Source organism: Pocillopora verrucosa, chromosome 2 (assembly GCF_036669915.1).
Source record: "Pocillopora verrucosa isolate sample1 chromosome 2, ASM3666991v2, whole genome shotgun sequence".
NCBI lineage: Eukaryota > Metazoa > Cnidaria > Anthozoa > Scleractinia > Pocilloporidae > Pocillopora > Pocillopora verrucosa.
The window spans coordinates 1,722,100-1,739,277 of record NC_089313.1 but is presented as its reverse complement, the minus strand read 5'-3'; the positions used below and the strand labels follow the sequence as shown (position 1 = coordinate 1,739,277).

Here is a 17,178-nt window from a genome sequence, read left to right as displayed (position 1 = left end):
GGCAAGGCATTCTACGGTCAGCCTTCGCCGTGTTTAATTGTTCGTTTTCGTTTTCGTATCTTTTGTACCTTAAGTGACTGTGTACAACATGTCATTCATAGGATACCCTAAAACCCCAAGGGTGGCTTCGCTGCCATGGTTGGGGGTACGCGTTCCCCGTTTTTTCCACCTGCTGGTTTTTAGGGGTTTTCGTGTCCGGCTTTGGTGCATTTAATTCACTTCAATCCCAAAAGACCTTTCTAAGCATATCGATTTTGCATTAAATAAGCGGTGGCTTGTCTGGCCAAAGTGCCCAGATATCAACTCTTTGTGTGCCAGGTTGATAAGTGGAGGCAAAATTACTAGTTTCCATCACAATCATCAAAGAACGCCGCTAACTTTGCTTCCTCTCGTAGTGTTTTAGTAAGTACACGCTACTTAGCACTTAAACTCCTAAAAGTGACTAACATTTTATTTCTCCTTACTGTATCACCCCTGAATCAACCATGACTGTCACGAGAATATGGGAAATGATAATCAAGTAAAGAAGCCAGAATGTGAAAACAAAAATTCTTCTTGTCAGCACCTCAGGGAATGTATAGAGAACAGTATGGAGAATATGCATACTGATGTCAGGGTTTGAGGGGTTAGTTTGGAGGTTGTTTGGCATTTTATAGCATTTCACTGCAAACATAAGTAGTTAGTGTTGCATCAAAGGCAACTTAGGCTATACTCTGCACACCCCCTTCAGTGAAAATACCCCCAGATCTTGCAGATCTCAGATCCTTGATGAAACTCCATGCATCAAAGAAAAAATTGAGAATTAAGTTTCAGTTTTGTCAACATTTTATTGGTTGTTGTTTTATTTGTTACACCATTTAGACATCAGCAATGGTCACTTCAACCTCAACACCAGGCTCAATACTAATGGATGTCTGAATAATGATGGGTCAAGGAAAAAAAATAAAAATTGAGCAAACTTTTTATTGACAAAAACTTAAGGTAGTAACAGGAGTTCCATGAATAGCAAGTTACCAGCATTCCAGTGCTGCATACAGAAGTTCTTACCACTGTCTGTTTGACTTTCAAGCAGGCTCTCCTGTTTAGTGTTTGCTTTTACTATAACACTCACAGCAGTGGCTTATGAAAAAAGCTTCATTAAACCCCTGAGCAGTACCATCAGTTAATAGTTCACATGTAACACTCAAGGTGGTTAGTGAAGACAAAGACACACAAACAGATAGCTGTATTTCCAAAATGCATACAACCCAAGGATAAGTAGATATGCCCAAACTAACCACTAGCACCATATGGTTGAACTTCAAATATTTGGACTCAAGGGACTGGGCTTAACAGTCTGGATAATCAAGACTTCAAATAATCAAAAGTATGAATATTGATAATGTAAATAATGGTACCAGAAAAGAAAAGTCCAAATAATCCAAAAATCAGGATAATCCAGTTCCAGATAATCACGGTTTGACTGTGATACATCTGCTGTGGCTGCATTTTATGTATAAACCAGCCCTTACACAGTAAAAAAGATTATCAAAGCCATTTTTTTTAAACTAATAATCCAACAAACAAAATGAAAATTGTATCAACCACATCTTCAAAGATAAAAGTAAAGGATACAATTTGCTTGACAATCTCCGATGGACTGTGAAGATCAATCAGACGCTTATGGATCCTCATTTCGAACCTGTCCCAAGTCTTGGAGCCCTCTCCACAGGGAGTCTTACGTGTGGTAATCTTCAGGTATTTTGTTGGCATTCGGACTGGACCCTTCACTCTGAGCTTCTTGTCCTTAGCTCCACGGATCAGATCAGCACACACTTAGGAATAGAAGAGAAGGTTTAGAATAGAAGCTAACGAGCAAAATAGTGACAACTTGTGTGTGGCTGGTAATAGAAGGTTAACTAGGAGGAGTTAAGATGGATCTCACTGTTTATGTCTAAAATGTTCTCTATACTTTCCCCAAAATTAGCAGATGAGAGGTGTAGCAATAGACAGAACAAGAAATTTTAAAAAGGCTTCTAAAACAAATAATAGTTGGGTACCATGAATAATTTTGTGTGCCCTCCTTTGTTCCATACCAAAAACTGAAAATTTTTGTCATTTATTTTGGCTAAGCAGCATGGCAGTACAAAGTACACTTATATGTGAAAGGCTGCATCAGTTTCAGTTTTGAACATCATTGGATTTTCACCAAAAATTAAGATGCATACTATATAGATTTTATAATAAAAAGGGCCACAATTAAAAAACCAAAGTAATGACCAGTATTTTGACTCTTAGTAAAATCTTCATTAACCCCCTTCCCAGGAGGTTTTCAAAAATGTTAACTAGAATACCAGAAAATACTAAACCCCCCCCATATACCACAAGAAAGAGTTAACACTAGCACTGACCCTTTTCCAAACTTTTCACATTTCGGCTGGTGAGAGTGATGCGGATCCTGTGGATCTGAGCCTCTTCTTCTGGCACAGCACTTTTTTCCTTATAGTGAGACTAAAAAGCAAAAAAAATATCAAATCTCTAGCTTATCAGATCCAATTTGTGGTTTGACATTAAGCCTCATTAACATATCATTGTAAATTAGACCCTCTTGAGAAAAGCTTGTCAGTACTGATGAACTGTTTCCAGGATGACATGTTGAAATAAAAACACGAAATTCCAGGTTGATAATTTTAGAAAGTTTAATGTTAGGGGTTAAATATCAACTATATTATCACTGAATTGGGTGCATTCCAATATTCTGTGATCTTTCTGAAGAAAAAGAAATTGGTTCAAAGAAAATTTAAAGATTGAAAAGTCAAGGGTTGGTATTTAAATGTTCCACCAGCAAAGGGAAGTTAATTTTGGTTTAAATAATGGAAAATTTCAGCAGAAGATTCAGTTTATCAAGACATTTATTTTATGAAACTTTCATGATAATTTCCTCCCAGGTTTGAAAAATTATGATTTTGTTCATAGGCTGTCATCTTAATTCAAGCAAATGTTTAGAATACATCAACATCAAAAATCACCGGTTTTTTTTCAGCTGATATGATTGTGTACATCATATAATTGACAGTTTTAATTAACCCTTTAACTCTCAAGATCTCATTGATAATTCTCCTTACTGTCTCCCTTACAGTTCTAGTGATGTTAGTTTGGAGAATTTGGTATTGGATCAGCTAATCCCCCAACTGATATTTTTCTTTATTCTCATCACTTGTCTGCTTGATATTGTATTGATATTATGGGGAGAAATTCTGTCATGGTCACTCATGAGAGTTAAAGGGTTAACATTCTCATTTCGTGAGCAGATCTCGTAAGGTGACACTTTAAAACAATGGAATGATTTCCAAACAAGATGCACCAAGCTACAAGAGGAACATTGAATGTTTGATGAATTAATGCCGTTTCCATAAGGAAAGGAGGGCTTCAATTCCAAAAAATCAGTAGGTTGAACACGAACGTTAAAGGGAGATAACATCCGGTAAGAACTAAAGCGTTCTCGTCTAAAATGAACGATCTGACGAATTATCAACCATTTATTGTTTTCTTCGGTATAGCTTTAACCCTAACTTCTCTTTATAAAATGCTGGTAACCTACCATGCTTAAAATTGGCCGACTTATTCTTTAATGAACAGCGGTGAGCCAGATCTCTGTAACAAAATGGCGGCGAGAGAGAAAGAAAGGAGACACGTGGTGTTAATATATATCAATGGTCCGCCAGGCATTCTGGGTATTCAATCCAGTACCCCTCAGTTTAATATACAACTCAAAATGGCGGAAAAGCTTCGGTGGTTGCTACGTTCAACATAACAGTTATGTTACCATATTCATTGCGGTGATTTCGTAGAAGATGACTCGTAGTGTGAAAGATTTGCGAGAACTTATCAACGTCTCCAGATTGTCATATCGTGATGACGATGAGGAAGAGGAACTGTATCATAGTAGTAGTTCAGAATCATTGCAAGATTTTGGTGACATTCCACTTGAAGTCTCGCAGCCTGCTCTACCAAAGAGACGTAATAAGGACTTAGAACCTTTACCTATGAAGGGAAAGCCTGACAGTCCTCCATTAAGCCCTGGATCTTCAGACAGAGGGTCACCATTACCGCCGATTGGTGCCTCATCAAGTGCTATATCTAGCCCATCTTCTTCTGGTCGGAATTCACCAACAGTTCGCTCCCAAAATGCAAACGACTATGGGGCCCGAAGGAAGGATACTAAACGACAGAAACCTAATTTTGATTCTGTTCTTCTTTACATGGACGCAACTGTCGTCAGTGATTGGCTAACAAGAGCGAATACTTCAATTCAACAACTGACCTCGTGGTTGCATTTTAGTGACAATTTTATTCAATTTGCCCACTTTTGGCTGTCTGAAATGCCAAGATCAAAACAAAGAGAGCTTATAGAAATGGAGTTCACAATTTCAATGGAGGAAATCAAATTTGCTTTTGGAGCTGGCTTGGACGGAGGATCTGTTTCGAGTCAAGATATTGATGCCTTTGCTAGATCTGTGTTTTGGGAATACCCGGAAAAGTTTCATAACTCTGAAACTAAAGATTTCTTCCTCAAAATTTTACTATGTTTGTGTTCTGGAAAGAAAAACACTTACCGTGCCCTTCTCTCAGATGTTCAGTGTTCAACATCAAACAAGCAATATGTGCAACTTATATTAGCAACAAGAGCATTTGCAGTTGTGAATATATGCTCAGGGGTACTGGAATTTTACAAGCAGGCATTCAACAGAAGTAGCTACAAAGACCTTAAAGAAAATTTTCTTGTTAGTAAAACTCTTACTACTATAGCAACTGAATTTGCATTTCAAGCTGTACGGAAAAACCTTCCAGATGTCCTTGATTATTTACTACAGAATTATGGTTTACAGCATAACACCCTTAAGGACAGCAGTGGTAAAAGCCTGGTTTTTGTATCTGTTCTCAGCAGCAAAGAAAACATCCTGAGTTCTCTATTGAAGGTAGGGAAATGTTAGGTGTATTGCTACTGTTGCTATTGTTGTTGTGGCTAATGTCATTGATCATCAGGCAAGCAAGCTGGAGAGAAGCATGTTAGGAAGCAGATGTGCGTGTTGATGTAGCCAGCTTTTTTAGATTATTAAGGTTGCAAGAGAGGATGAGTTGTATGCCCAGATCAAATGAGGGCTGTCGATGAGACAATGTTGAAAAAAGTGGAAGGAACATGCATTTTTTCAAAGTGAGGAGGGTTGTTATGGTAGAATTTAAAGGAACTGGGGGGAGGGGAGGGAAGGGGAGGGGAGGGGAGGAGAGAAAACCTAGGCCTGATTGGTCATCTTGTCCTGTGGTGTCGAAACTACAAGACTTCACCCTGAACATGAGGATATAGAAGTCAGGCCAGGGATTAAAAATTCACTGGTTTGTCTCCCTAATCTTGAATTACACATCTTACTTTTTATGTTTTGCATTCAAAGCTGAATCCAAGAGTGGATATCAATGAAAAGGCACCTTCTGGGAACACTCCCCTTCATGCAGCAGTGAATACAGGTAATATCACCCTGGTGAAGGTGTTGATTAATGCTGGAGCAGATGTCAATGCTTGGAATCCTGAATGTGAAGGAGCAACACCACTTCATCTTGCCATAATGAGTGGTAAGTAGTATTAGTAAAGAGTAGTATATCGTCAGACGAATGCAAAAATTAGCCAATTGCAGAGACTGAGACCTAAATGCTCAAGAAGGCTACTAGTCAGTTCTACTTTGATATGTTTGCATTTTTGTGAGAGGGGAGAGTGAGGCTCAATTGCCAGCTGCTGTTCAGGACATGAGCTCCCCTCTCCAAAAAATAAAATTGAAGACCACACCCAAGAAAATGGCAGATGTTGAGCTGAGGGAGGAGCATGAGTCAGTAACATGTGCTGCAATGCTTGAAATAATTTCTTGGGGGCACCAGTCAAGTTTTCTGGTTAAACCTTTTTTCCTATTTTTGCTCAGCCATAACCCATTTTTGGCCTGACAAATATCCTTTACCTCATATGTCTATAAATCTCACCTTCCCCCCTCCCATACATGAACTATTGAAAAAATGTGTGGCTATCGGAAGAGAGGACCAGACAAAACTCATAGTTGACTGGACATTGATTATCTGTTGTGTTAACTCGCCATTATTTCAAGCCCTGTGCTGCAGTGACACTTAAAAAGCAGCACTATAAAAACTATTTACCCCTCTCCCCCCCCCCCCCTCCCTGCCAAAAAAAAGTCATGGCTGTTCTGCAGGCAGTAGAAAGTAAATTTTATTAAAATATTTATTTCTTCTATTTGAGTAAATTGTTCTCTTTTCTCAGGTAATGCTGAAATGGTCTCAGTAATGTTAGAGGCAAAATGTGATCTGGGCGTTAAGATGGGCATCCCTGCCACTGTGACACCCATGAGCTTAGCTGAGGATTTAGGACTTGATGACATTGTTGAGCTCCTATCTAAATTCACAGTGTCCAGATGAGAAGTTCTACCTCAGAATATTAGCTTTCACTGCAAGATGGATTGTTGGGGAACAGCTAAATTTGATTTTTGGGTGTACTGAAGTGTTGCTTTGTAAAGAAGTGAAGGTCTTTGTAAAACTTGCCTCATCTCATGAACGCAAAACTACTGCTAGCTATATTACCAATAAGAAATGAGAAACATGTAGGATTCATTCTGGTGTAGAGTATCAAGACAACAGCCAGAAGGCTTTTTCACAGATATGACTTAAAATCACTCACATTTCCCTCCAGAAATTCTGAAAACAATTTTCCAAGTATCACTAGGATTCTAAGAAAGTATGTGAAAGTGAACACTGCTGTAATATTCAATGGTTGTCATTCTCATTGGAGACTACATCTCTCATTCTTGTGTGTATTTTTCTCTCTTCCAAGTTTCCAAATTGGGTTTTCTTGAGGAGAGGTTTCAAAACTATAGTCCCCAGAATTACCATGCACGAAGATTGTATCACACTTCTGTTTTATGTCAATAAAAATGTGACCCTTGAGTTGTGATTGTTTTCAATTTCCTCCTCACTTGTTTCTCCTTCCATTGCTGACTGTCCCGTTTGGGAATCTGCTTCTGTCTCGAGCCTCTTCATCGTATCGAGGTTGAAGATGGGCGTAGTCGTCCTGCTTTCATCCTCAGTTTCCGACCCATTTGTTTTTTCTTCTTTAAATTTATTTTCTAATCTGGAACGAAAACCATCTGTTTATTCTTTTTCGTTGTCCAAAAAATTGAACAAGAAATGCATAAAATCATTTTTTCGCCAAGCTGAGGATGTTCTAAGTATATTGGTAAATTAATGAGGCTTTAATCCTTGTGTCGTGAACTTACGTATACACACCATTTCAGGTACCGTAAAAACTTTTCAGTCTAGAGAAAAACAATTATGTTCACCTCTCGTATTTTTGTTGTTTCGAGGCATAGAAGTATCAACTGTCATTAATATTATTAGTGTCCTGCGTGAACCCAAGAGATAATAACCTTGTGAACCGTAGCCTCCGAATTTGACATTTAACTCAAGCTTTTGAAGCATCAATTGGTTGCCGTCAAAGCCATCAATCACCCACAGATTGAGTTCAAAGAAAGTATTGATTTTCACTGGAAACAATGAATCGTTCACATTTACACTCTTGCAGTTTTCTTCACTGCGGCTCACGAAATGGCGTACATCGCAGAAAATACGTTACGTGCAGATCAAGGACAGAACTAAGGTGGCGTTTTTGTCGGCTGGGACCTCTTTTTTTTTTTCCACTTTCGTCGGCATATTTTGTTTTTTCTCGAGTTTCTATTTAAGTGGGAAATATCATTTGTCAAACCAGGATCCTTAAGTTTCACGCAATAGCGGACCAATCTTAGTCAAAATAACCAAAAAAAAACTATTCTCACCTTTCAAAAAATTTTACACAGCCCTTGTGCCCATAGATCTGTGCAACTCGTTTCGGTGTGTCTCCAGTGTTGTCCTTTTTTGTTACACTAATCCCATTTTCAGCAAGAGCCTGCAATATTGCCACGCTGCCATGTTCAGCAGCACAGTGAGCTGGCGTCCATCCTCCTGCCATGCGCATCTCACCATCAGCTCCATGTTCCAGGAGCTTCTCGACGCACCCCAAATGACCTTAATGTACATCACAGGAAAAAAACGCGTGAGACGCAGATTCGGAGAAAACGGAACGGTTTCGTTGCAATTTTCCGTTGAGTTAAATAAAGAATGTTTGGCGTCCGGAATAATAGTTTTCATGGTGACTCAATCTAAGGTGTGATGATTATCATTGCCTCTCATTTGAACCAAAACAACTTATAATCAGCGCGTTACGAAGATTGCGAACAGCAGTGTAAGCTTACGCTAATGTCATAGTGAAAGCCAGCCTGACCGATCAATTAATAGGGATGCCTGAAGACGTTTACAACCCGTCGGAAGTCGTTTGATTTAGTAATGGGTCCCACTGGATTGAACAGTCCCTTGCTAAATTCTTGACCTTGACCCCTCCCTTGCGAACTGCTTAGGTTATCATAATGTTAAAATTATGTTACTAAACGTTGTAGTTGCATGAGTAGGCGGGAGAAGAAATCGCCGTTTTTCGGCAAAGAAGTGAGAAGCCCTAAGATCTTTTTTTGACGATCATAGCCGTCAGATCGGTCTATGCGTTAATACATAAGTGTGTCGTCATAATTTGAATCTCTCGTCAGGCACCGAAAGACACAGCTCACGGGTTGCACATGCTAACGATTCAAACAGTCACGAACATTTTGTCCTTTGATTTTCACCATACCTGCTGCGGCTGCTACGTGAAGGGGCGTCCTTTTGCCCCAGTCCCAGTCCTCCCCGTCCGGATCTGACTCACCACTAAGCAGCAGGTATTCCACGACCTGAGCATCGCCAACAGCGGCGGCCTCGTGTAAATCCGTCATACGTGACGTCACCACAACTTAGGATAAGAAAGATAAAGTTTCAATATTCAAGGCTTCTTTCTAAGGCTTAATACACCTAGGTTTGCGTGCTGTTTGTCCTTCGTTAAGTTCATCATAGCGGTTGGCTTTGGTAGCAATACCAATCGGAAAGTTCACCTTTTCATTACAATCTTCCAGTGTTCTGGTAGTTAGTGCGGTAGGCGTCATAGTAATCAACCAACCCCTACTCAGTCAGTCACTCTCTCAGTCTGACAGTCAGTCAGTCCGACGTTTTTTCCGGATTCGAGAATACTCGATTGAAAAACCTTGTATCCTAAAAATTTTCATCCACGCGCTGTATTCTATGGAAATCCTTCTTCTAAGTACAAGAATAAAATATACACATTTCTTATAGACCAGGATGGTCAAAATTCTTTACGCATGCGAATCTAACAAAGCAGCTCAAAATTCCCTTTTATCCCGGAAGATATTAGATTAGGTAAAACGTTTCAACTTAAGTTCAAGTACTGATCTTTGGTAATAACTTAGCTTAATTGAAAAGTAATAAGTGCTTTAATACACGAGGTAAGGCATCACTGTTACTTTTAATGCAAAAGTTGCTTTGGTTGAAAAGCCGTGCCCAAGGCATCTTTAAAATCAATCGTAAACAAATTTCGAAACAGAAAATGAAATTCACGCCACAATTTCCTACTTTTTCCATACTTAAATTTATGCACCTTGCTCTCTTATTTATCGTATTACCTCCATTGAGATATTCGTTTTTGAATGCTGGTTGGAGGTCAGCCAGTTTATTTGTTAACGTGGTGTTGCTTCTGGACACATCGCAATTAATAAAATACGAGTAATGAAACGTTGGTGTATAAATAAAAATAAATTTACTCAAACATGCAAATTTTACGTATTCTATTTCAGTGATATAAATTATAAAAAATCTACCTAGGGTTTAAAAATTTACTCTGGTTCATCTCATTTAGATTAATTTTCGTCGTAAAGCAGTCTTAATGCGATTGATTTTTTTTAATGTTACACACAATCGGCCAATTTCAGTCCTTACCTTACCTTACCTTACCTCTCGTTATATCTGGAGCTACTGAATATTGTGAAGACTTTCACCTGATCTTCCCACACAACATGATGGCAATTTCATCCTACTTCTTTGATATGAAAGCTATAGGCCAAAGATTATTCTATTCCTCAATTAAATGACTTAAAATTGCGGTGTGAAATTGCCACTGAGCTCTAAGCCAAGGACTCTTGCAGATGGAAGCGCGACACTTTGAGAGGTATTTTATACATTGGTACTAAAACGACACGGTGTTTTTTTTTTAGTACACAGTAAGCTGTTTTGTTGTGTCAACATTACAGAAATCAACAGTAAGTAGAAGATATTAACATATGAATATCCCAATAGCTTGCCTCGTCAAAATACACCTGCTCAAATTGATTTATGCACATGAATTAAATCAAGCTGGAATCAATTTATGTGCATACATGACGATCACGTCGCGAGGATATGCGGGATAAATTCTGTTCTGCTCCCCTATCGATCATTGGTGGCGTACTAACCCTTTTTTTTTTTAACTCACGTCGGCTTCTTATCGATCCTTTAGTTTTGTTCATGCTACACATGCAGCTTTTAAAGTTCCTCTTTTTAAAACTTTCTGAACTGTGTTGGACGCAATCACTACATACACCTCGTTAAATCAGTGAATATATCGCAGAAACCTTTACACCCTTGCTTTAAGAATTCACATTCTTCGCAATTTTCTTACATTTTCAGTGACTCTGACAAGGAAAATTTGTTTGACAATTAGGAGCTTCTTAAATTGGTTCATATTTTCGTTTTTCTCATCATTTGATTTAAGGGTGAGAAATCTAATACCCGTCACTCTATGCAATTAGAGGCAAATAACAACATACAAAAATGCAATCGAGGAAATTTTCATTAAGAATTTATTTATTCGCAAAAATTTCCAATTACACAAGTCAATCTACAAGATAATTCTTTAAGATTAAGAGTATAATACATATATGGAGAAGCTAAAGTTGAGAATAAGATTTATGTAACAGTAACAATGACAGATTTAAAAAAGGTTTGGACTTAAAAAACACAAGTAAAAGAATGAAACAAATTGATAAATTCGGTTTGTGTTTTGAAAAACCATAACTTTACTGTTTTTTGAGAAAAATTCAGTGGGAGAAAGCTGCAGGATATTAATTTAATGTCACATGAGATTAGCAATGAATGAACTTTTTAATCTTTTTTTTCTCTTTTTGCAAAGTTGGGCTTGGGTGGATGTATTAAGAAATTTTTCTGTGCAAAACATGAAAAATGGACTTACACTTCAGTTTATGAAGTAAGTCATACTTACAAACTGAAACTTATTAAAAATTTTCAAAACAAGGTAAAGCAAAAACAAAAATAACTTAAAAATTTAATACTCTACTATTCTCCTCATTTAGTCACATTGTAAATTCTAACAAAAAATTGCACGTGGAAGACTTGTACAAGCATGATTTGTTCAGCAAAATAACCCCCTCTCCACCCCCTCTCCTCCCCCCTCTCCTCCCCCTCTCCTCCCCCCTCTCCATCCCCTCTCCTCCCCCCCTTAACAGTTTTGAACAAACCTTCATTAACTTTATTTTCAAAGTAACTGTACCCTGAGAAATAACATAAAAAAATTGATCTCAAAATAAATAAATAAAAAACTATTGTATAGTAGGAATAATTGATGACACTGTCAAATCAGAATCCTAACTTTTTACTTCGTCTAATAGAGAATTTCCTGAAATGCTTTGTAATGATTACATGACAGCACATATGATGTAGAGAAGCAGTACTGATAATTTCCTCCCAAGAGCAGATCAATGATTGGCTGTTTTTCAGCAAGGCTTGGCCTTAAGTAACAGTCAGTTAGGTCAGTGGAGTACTGAATAACGTGTTGGCCTTTGTCCACGCCTACAAGGAAAAGCAGAGGCAGGAAATAATTTTAATCATTTACACCCTTGCAGCAGTATGTATATTCTCCCTACTCCTCTCTACACATTTTCTAAGGTGCCGAAAAGGAGAATTTGATCAACAATCAGGAGCTTTTTCTGTTAGTGATCATTTCCTTCATTCTGGTGACCTTAGTGTGTGATTCAGGGGTAACTCTGTAGGGAGAAATTAGATGCTAATCATTCATGTCAGGCACTCTTAGGGGTGAAAGGGTTAATTTTAGAAAATGGCGTACATGAAAGAGTCAAAGAGTCAGTTTTATTCATTTTATTATTGGCAGCCTTGGCTGCTATGCTGCTTTTTTTTGCAAAAAGGCTTGCATGTAGAAACACTTTATGTTTAGAAAATTCCCACTAAAAGTGTTTTCAGAGCAAGGCAACATAAGGAATCAGTGTGACCAAGTACATTAAATCAGAGTCCACAAATGTCAGGGGTGTTTGCCCATGGAAAACAGATATTGAACTGCAACAAAATTACCTTCTTCGCTGGATGAGCAGAATAACAACTATTAAAACTACTGTTGATCCACCAACTGGAGCAAAAATTAACAGCCAAGGAAATCCACTCTGGAAGTTGAATATTCACGTTAATGAAGTCTAACAATCATGTTAATCAAGTCTATCCACAGTAAAAACACTCTTCATCCATGCAATACTGAAAAACTAAACTAGATAGAGAAAACCAAACAAACACCCTCTGCAGCAAATCCTTTTGACTGATCCTTTTAAAGCTATCTTTAAAAAGTGTGTACCATCAATTTTTGTGCTTACTGATCAGACCATTCATCCTGATGTGAGCTGGTTCAAACCAAACATGCTGACATAATTAAAGGAAAATTTCATTCCAGAATGGATCATTTCTATCTCTAATACTAAATAGTATACTGTAAATGAAATTATCATTATATGACCCATTCTGCCTTGCACAAGCAATCCCAAAGAAAACCATAGTGAAAGCTGGCATGTCTAGGGCCAGACAGGTTGAAGTGACTCAGTGCAGAAAAAGTTGACCAGCACTGCACTCATACTGCTTTGTTGCAAAAACTTAACAGAAAAAAGAAAAGAGAAGAATAGCCCATATAGATGGATTGTGAGTCTCTTGTTCTGACTCCCCCAAAAAACAAAGGATAAGTTTTTTTACTGCAGAACTTCTTTGGGTAATTGTCCCCCACTTGCCCATCTATCATGGACTATTTAGGTCGAAACAACATTTTCGAAATTTTCAGTGCTTAGTAGTCATACGATAAAATGCTTATTGACTGAGTTTGGTTGGGCTGGACAGGAAAACAGACCTCGCTGTGCAGGGTCAGTACATCATTAAATGATTAATTGTCTGGCCCTCCCACCCAGTCAATAAGTACATATCATGGTGCTAAGCCAGTGGTTTTAATAACTATTTTCAAAAGTGGCTGCCAAAGGTGTAACAAGCTGTGCCCAAAAAGGGGTAGCAAGGCTACACCCAAACACTAGAAGCTGCTGGCTGGCTAAACAGAGGGTGGTCCTCAGTAGACTGCCGGTAACTGGCTTGTACCAAAACCTATATGAGTCTGTTGTAAGATTTCAAATTTCAACCTCAATGTTTAACAACATACCTTAACTAAGCATTTATAACCATGCCAACCTGGTTTACAAAGACATTGTGAGAATCCTAATAAAAAAATAAAGTCATGTTAAGGAAAAATAAGATACAGAATCTACACAGAAGGGAACATGTGACTTAAAGATATCTTTAGCATGTTCAAATTCAAGTTAAAAAATTTTCGGCAATAAGTACCTGGACCATTTGAAGAACAAGCAGAATTCCCAGGGCAGGTCACTGGAAAAGAATGTCATGAACAAAGTCAAAATGAATCAATAGTAAAATATGCTGTTACCTGTCACCATGAGATATAAGCGATCCTTGCAGCTATGAACACTACTGAACTAGTAGTTGAAATGAGAGCTGAAAAAAAAATTCAGGCCCATACCAGATTTTAACCAATGACCTCTACCAACTGAGCTAACAAGCCAACTGGAAGCTGGTCACAATGTTGGATCCAAATAAACTTTCCAAGTGGTGAACAATGACTGGAAAATTACACAGGCAGTAACTGATGAAATTTGAAACAAGCATCCAACTTAAATGTGCTGAAAATCTTTTGTCAGAGCAAAGGGCCCACTAACCCTACCCCTGACCTTAACATCCCTCTGATGAAAGGCTAACACTCAATTCTTCAGCTTTAGAAATTCTTTACATCACGAATTCTGTTGATTAAACCAAATTACCTTGTACTCTTAGTTTCCTGCTATCATGATCTCTAGGAGAAGTTTCTCTTAAAATGCAAATTCAAAAACAAAGCCTGTTTGCTTTTAAACATAATCTGCTAACCATTTAGGACTTTGCAGGAATTTCTCTGCCCATAGCACTGTCTTACTGAGCCATTGATAATGTGTTGTTTCCAAACACTGTCTCCCCCTGTACAATTACATCTCCTTGGCAAAATCCTAAACATTTGACATTCAATCATTAAAATGAATTCTGTTGAGAAACCCAGATAGGATTAATATTGATATAAATAGCTTGAGGCCCCACATCTTTTACTAACCGTTCACTTCCTATATTCTCAATACTGGCCTATGCACAGTTCCTGAGGTACTCACAGGGAGAATTTGTTTAATAATCAAGTCAGAGCTGTTTAAGTGGGTGATCATTTTCTTTATTCTCATGACCCTAATGTTTGACTCAGAGGTGATGCTATAACAAGAAATTTGATACTAGTCACTTAACCCTTTTACTCCCACAAGTGACCAAGACAGAATTTCTCCTTACAATATCAATACAATATCAAGCAGGTAGGTAATGAGAAAAGAGAAGAATATCAATTATGGGATTATTGGTTGATCCAATACCAAATTCTCTGAACTAGCATCATAAGAATTGTATGGCAGATAGTAAGGAGAATTACTAATTAGATCTTGGGAGTGAAAAGGTTAAGGATTAGAGGGCTATAAATTCTGTACTTACAGCTTTGTCAAGTTTGCAAAACCCTTAAAATGACCATGAAATGCTGAGCTGTTACATTCAAGAGCAGGATTGTTCTGTAAATATCTGAAAAAGGAGAAAAACAGTCAACTTCATTTCAGATAAAGTGGTGCATGGAAAGAGAGGCCTAAGAGACTTCTGATCAACCACTAGATTCTCCTTCCAAATTGTCTCATATTCCCTTTTGCAAAAGAAAAAGAAGTAAGTGTTGTATCATATATTACTCAAGGCTTTATTTCACACACCCCTTCAGTTTTATGTGCCTCCCTTCTTTGCAGAGAGGATGAGGTAACATTTCTGCCCTAACATAATAATACTGATTGGGAAATAATCAAAAATATATTGGTTAAAGCTGCATCATGGTTAGGAAATCTTAACCAATCTCCAACACTCTCACCATTTACAGTCCTTAACAAATCCATGTTTACATTTTTTGTCTCTAATATGTTTGGTGTCTGTCTACTTTAGAAAACTGTCAACTCTTTGCACCCTAACATGGGTATCAAAATTCTCCATACTATGCTCTATTCATTTCCTATGTAGCTGGCATGGAGAATTAGTTTGATTATCGAGAGCATTTCGAGTTGACTGTCCTTTCCTTTATTCTCATGATCTTAATGTTTGATTCAGCAGTGATACTGAAAGGAGAATTTATAAGCCAATCACTCTTAGAGGTCAAAGGGTTCATTCTGATTCACAACAATTTTTAACAAACCAAAGAACAACTAAAAATAATAGTTGTGATTCAGCTCTTTGAAAATGTCTTTTTCTCTACTTGAAAGAAAAGTTTAGAAGCTCTTTACAGTGGCCAATTTACCAACTCAGTTGATAAAACCATATCATCTTGTTACACTCATCCACTGACCTAGCAACAAAGTTTCTTAAGAAACCTGCCTCCTTTATGAAAGAAAAGAGATTGAAAATTATGCTGTACTATGTAAAGTATACAGATGTACAGTATTGTTCTAATAAGAACATTTTTACTTTCTGATTGGAAGAGGTAATAGTTTAAATTAAGTACATAAAGAACTTTCTGTACTTACAACCAATTTAATGACATATTCACTGATTGTAAACTTGGTAGAGTTTTCAAAGAGCAGTTAGTGAGATCAAGCCTGGAAACAAGAGATAACATGTTTCTGTTAGATATATTTAAAATGGATCTCTAGGAGAGTGTAGGATTGGGTTCGTGGTGTTGCACTATCATTTTGAATTTCCACCTAATTTTAGACCAACACTCTTCAAAACTTTTCAGTTTTAAGTGACTGACTTTTGTTCTCTGATCTATTTTTACAGTTTCTGGAATCGGATTGAATCAGATTGAGCATGAGTTACCCATCAAAGCAAATGTGTAAGAGTAGTAATTTTATTGTTTATGGAATAAAGAAGATTGCAATCCATGATTTTTCAGCCAATTTTCTAGTTAGTGATGCCTAATGTATGCCCCTATCCTTAAACTGACAGGGTAATCAGAAGTGTAGCTCTTAAATCTACTGGAGTCCACAATAAAAACTTACCTTGTCTTTCTATAAATTATAATTTTGAGAGCCAGATTTTCCTCCATCCGAAAAAAATTGTATCTTAGCAAAATTTACTACGAGACAGGAGAGAGTCTTAAGAAGTCACACCAACTTTACTCGATCAAGGCATCTCTGAATTGACTAATTTGGACAGACGTACTTTTTCAATAGTTAGATTGTTAAGGCACTTTTCTACGCAGGAATTCCTGGGCTGTTTTGAATACAGGGTTTAATTTAGGAAAAGTTAATTCTAAGTTTACAAAGTAATCCATCTACTGAATCATCTATTGAATGATATCGAAGCCGGTACACTGCAAAAATTGCAAAGCTCGATGTACAAAACTGAATAGAGATGTTCAAAACGTAAGAATAAATAAAGAGTATAATACAAAAAAAAACTTACCCAATGATTCCTGTTCCATTACTCACACAACATCGCCATATGGTTGTTTCATTTACCTTACAGGATGCTGTGACATTGTGGCCTCCATCGAAGCAAGACCTCAACTTACAAATCTCAAATTTTTTTGAATCGTGTGACCATTGCCCTTGAAAACTACCGAAGCTCGTATTTACAATAAATAAAAAATAGAAAAGTAAACAGCCTGAGAAAAATCGGCGAAGATTTAGAGACATACTTAAAATATTAAAACCTACAGAGGGAAACAGAACCGTCTCGTGTTTTGAGAATCCTCTGAAAATCATGTGATCAGCTACCATGGGGTCACCCGCTGACTAATCAAGCCAGTATCTA

The 17,178-nt window shown here is 37.5% G+C and overlaps 4 protein-coding genes across 6 annotated transcripts; 1 reads left to right on the top strand and 3 right to left on the bottom strand.

Annotated features, from left to right (window-relative positions):
• Positions 1 to 807: 807 nt before the first annotated feature.
• LOC131797355 (small ribosomal subunit protein uS10) lies at positions 808 to 3,713 on the bottom strand. The gene is made up of 4 exons (XM_059114972.2): positions 3,581 to 3,713; positions 2,391 to 2,490; positions 1,615 to 1,814; positions 808 to 914 (listed from the first exon to the last, which is right to left on the bottom strand). The coding sequence occupies exons 1-4, from the start codon at positions 3,581 to 3,583 to the stop codon at positions 858 to 860; spliced, it is 360 nt and encodes a 119-aa protein (XP_058970955.1). The 5' UTR covers positions 3,584 to 3,713; the 3' UTR covers positions 808 to 857.
• A 41-nt stretch (positions 3,714 to 3,754) lies between these two features.
• On the top strand, positions 3,755 to 6,454 carry LOC131797353 (uncharacterized). Its single transcript, XM_059114967.2, has 3 exons — positions 3,755 to 4,958; positions 5,430 to 5,607; positions 6,299 to 6,454. The coding sequence occupies exons 1-3, from the start codon at positions 3,834 to 3,836 to the stop codon at positions 6,451 to 6,453; spliced, it is 1,458 nt and encodes a 485-aa protein (XP_058970950.2). The 5' UTR covers positions 3,755 to 3,833; the 3' UTR covers position 6,454.
• Positions 6,232 to 10,261, bottom strand: LOC131797354 (ankyrin repeat domain-containing protein 66). Of its 3 annotated transcripts, none has more exons than XM_066162399.1 (4): positions 9,950 to 10,261; positions 8,747 to 8,902; positions 7,863 to 8,091; positions 6,232 to 7,162 (listed from the first exon to the last, which is right to left on the bottom strand). In XM_066162399.1, exons 2-4 carry the CDS (start codon positions 8,883 to 8,885, stop codon positions 6,952 to 6,954), a joined length of 579 nt encoding a protein of 192 aa, XP_066018496.1. In that variant the 5' UTR covers positions 8,886 to 8,902; positions 9,950 to 10,261; the 3' UTR covers positions 6,232 to 6,951. The 3 variants fall into 3 exon arrangements, with proteins under 3 accessions (XP_066018496.1, XP_066018495.1, XP_058970953.2); XM_066162398.1 differs by having other exon boundaries at positions 9,955 to 10,261; XM_059114970.2 differs by lacking the exon at positions 9,950 to 10,261 and adding an exon at positions 9,627 to 9,695.
• A 1,232-nt stretch (positions 10,262 to 11,493) lies between these two features.
• LOC131797359 (all-trans retinoic acid-induced differentiation factor) lies at positions 11,494 to 17,112 on the bottom strand. Its single transcript, XM_059114976.2, has 8 exons — positions 16,828 to 17,112; positions 15,948 to 16,019; positions 14,887 to 14,970; positions 14,251 to 14,366; positions 13,657 to 13,698; positions 13,475 to 13,530; positions 12,361 to 12,449; positions 11,494 to 11,844 (listed from the first exon to the last, which is right to left on the bottom strand). The coding sequence occupies exons 1-8, from the start codon at positions 17,058 to 17,060 to the stop codon at positions 11,805 to 11,807; spliced, it is 732 nt and encodes a 243-aa protein (XP_058970959.2). The 5' UTR covers positions 17,061 to 17,112; the 3' UTR covers positions 11,494 to 11,804.
• Between the last annotated feature and the right edge of the window lie 66 nt (positions 17,113 to 17,178).

Bases quoted from the DNA above. Each gene is read 5' to 3' on its own strand.
- LOC131797355 (XM_059114972.2), bottom strand. The intron at 1,815-2,390 runs GTCAGTGCTAGT...TCTATTCCTAAG, and splicing joins TGTGAAAAGTTTGGAAAAGG to TGTGTGCTGATCTGATCCGT. The intron at 915-1,614 runs GTATCCTTTACT...ATCATTATTCAG, and splicing joins CGGAGATTGTCAAGCAAATT to ACATCCATTAGTATTGAGCC.
- LOC131797353 (XM_059114967.2), top strand. From the start codon at position 3,834: ATGACTCGTAGTGTGAAAGATTTGCGAGAACTTATCAACGTCTCCAGA. The intron at 4,959-5,429 runs GTAGGGAAATGT...TTGCATTCAAAG, and splicing joins TCCTGAGTTCTCTATTGAAG to CTGAATCCAAGAGTGGATAT. The intron at 5,608-6,298 runs GTAAGTAGTATT...CTCTTTTCTCAG, and splicing joins TCATCTTGCCATAATGAGTG to GTAATGCTGAAATGGTCTCA.
- LOC131797354 (XM_066162399.1), bottom strand. From the start codon at position 8,885: ATGACGGATTTACACGAGGCCGCCGCTGTTGGCGATGCTCAGGTCGTG. The intron at 8,092-8,746 runs GTATGGTGAAAA...ATGTACATTAAG, and splicing joins TCACGTAGCAGCCGCAGCAG to GTCATTTGGGGTGCGTCGAG. The intron at 7,163-7,862 runs GTGAGAATAGTT...TTTTCGTTCCAG, and splicing joins TGTGTAAAATTTTTTGAAAG to ATTAGAAAATAAATTTAAAG.
- LOC131797359 (XM_059114976.2), bottom strand. From the start codon at position 17,060: ATGTCTCTAAATCTTCGCCGATTTTTCTCAGGCTGTTTACTTTTCTAT. The intron at 13,699-14,250 runs GTTAGCAGATTA...ATTCTTTTCCAG, and splicing joins TTCCTGCAAAGTCCTAAATG to TGACCTGCCCTGGGAATTCT. The intron at 13,531-13,656 runs GTACTTATTGCC...TTTTTTTATTAG, and splicing joins TTGTTCTTCAAATGGTCCAG to GATTCTCACAATGTCTTTGT.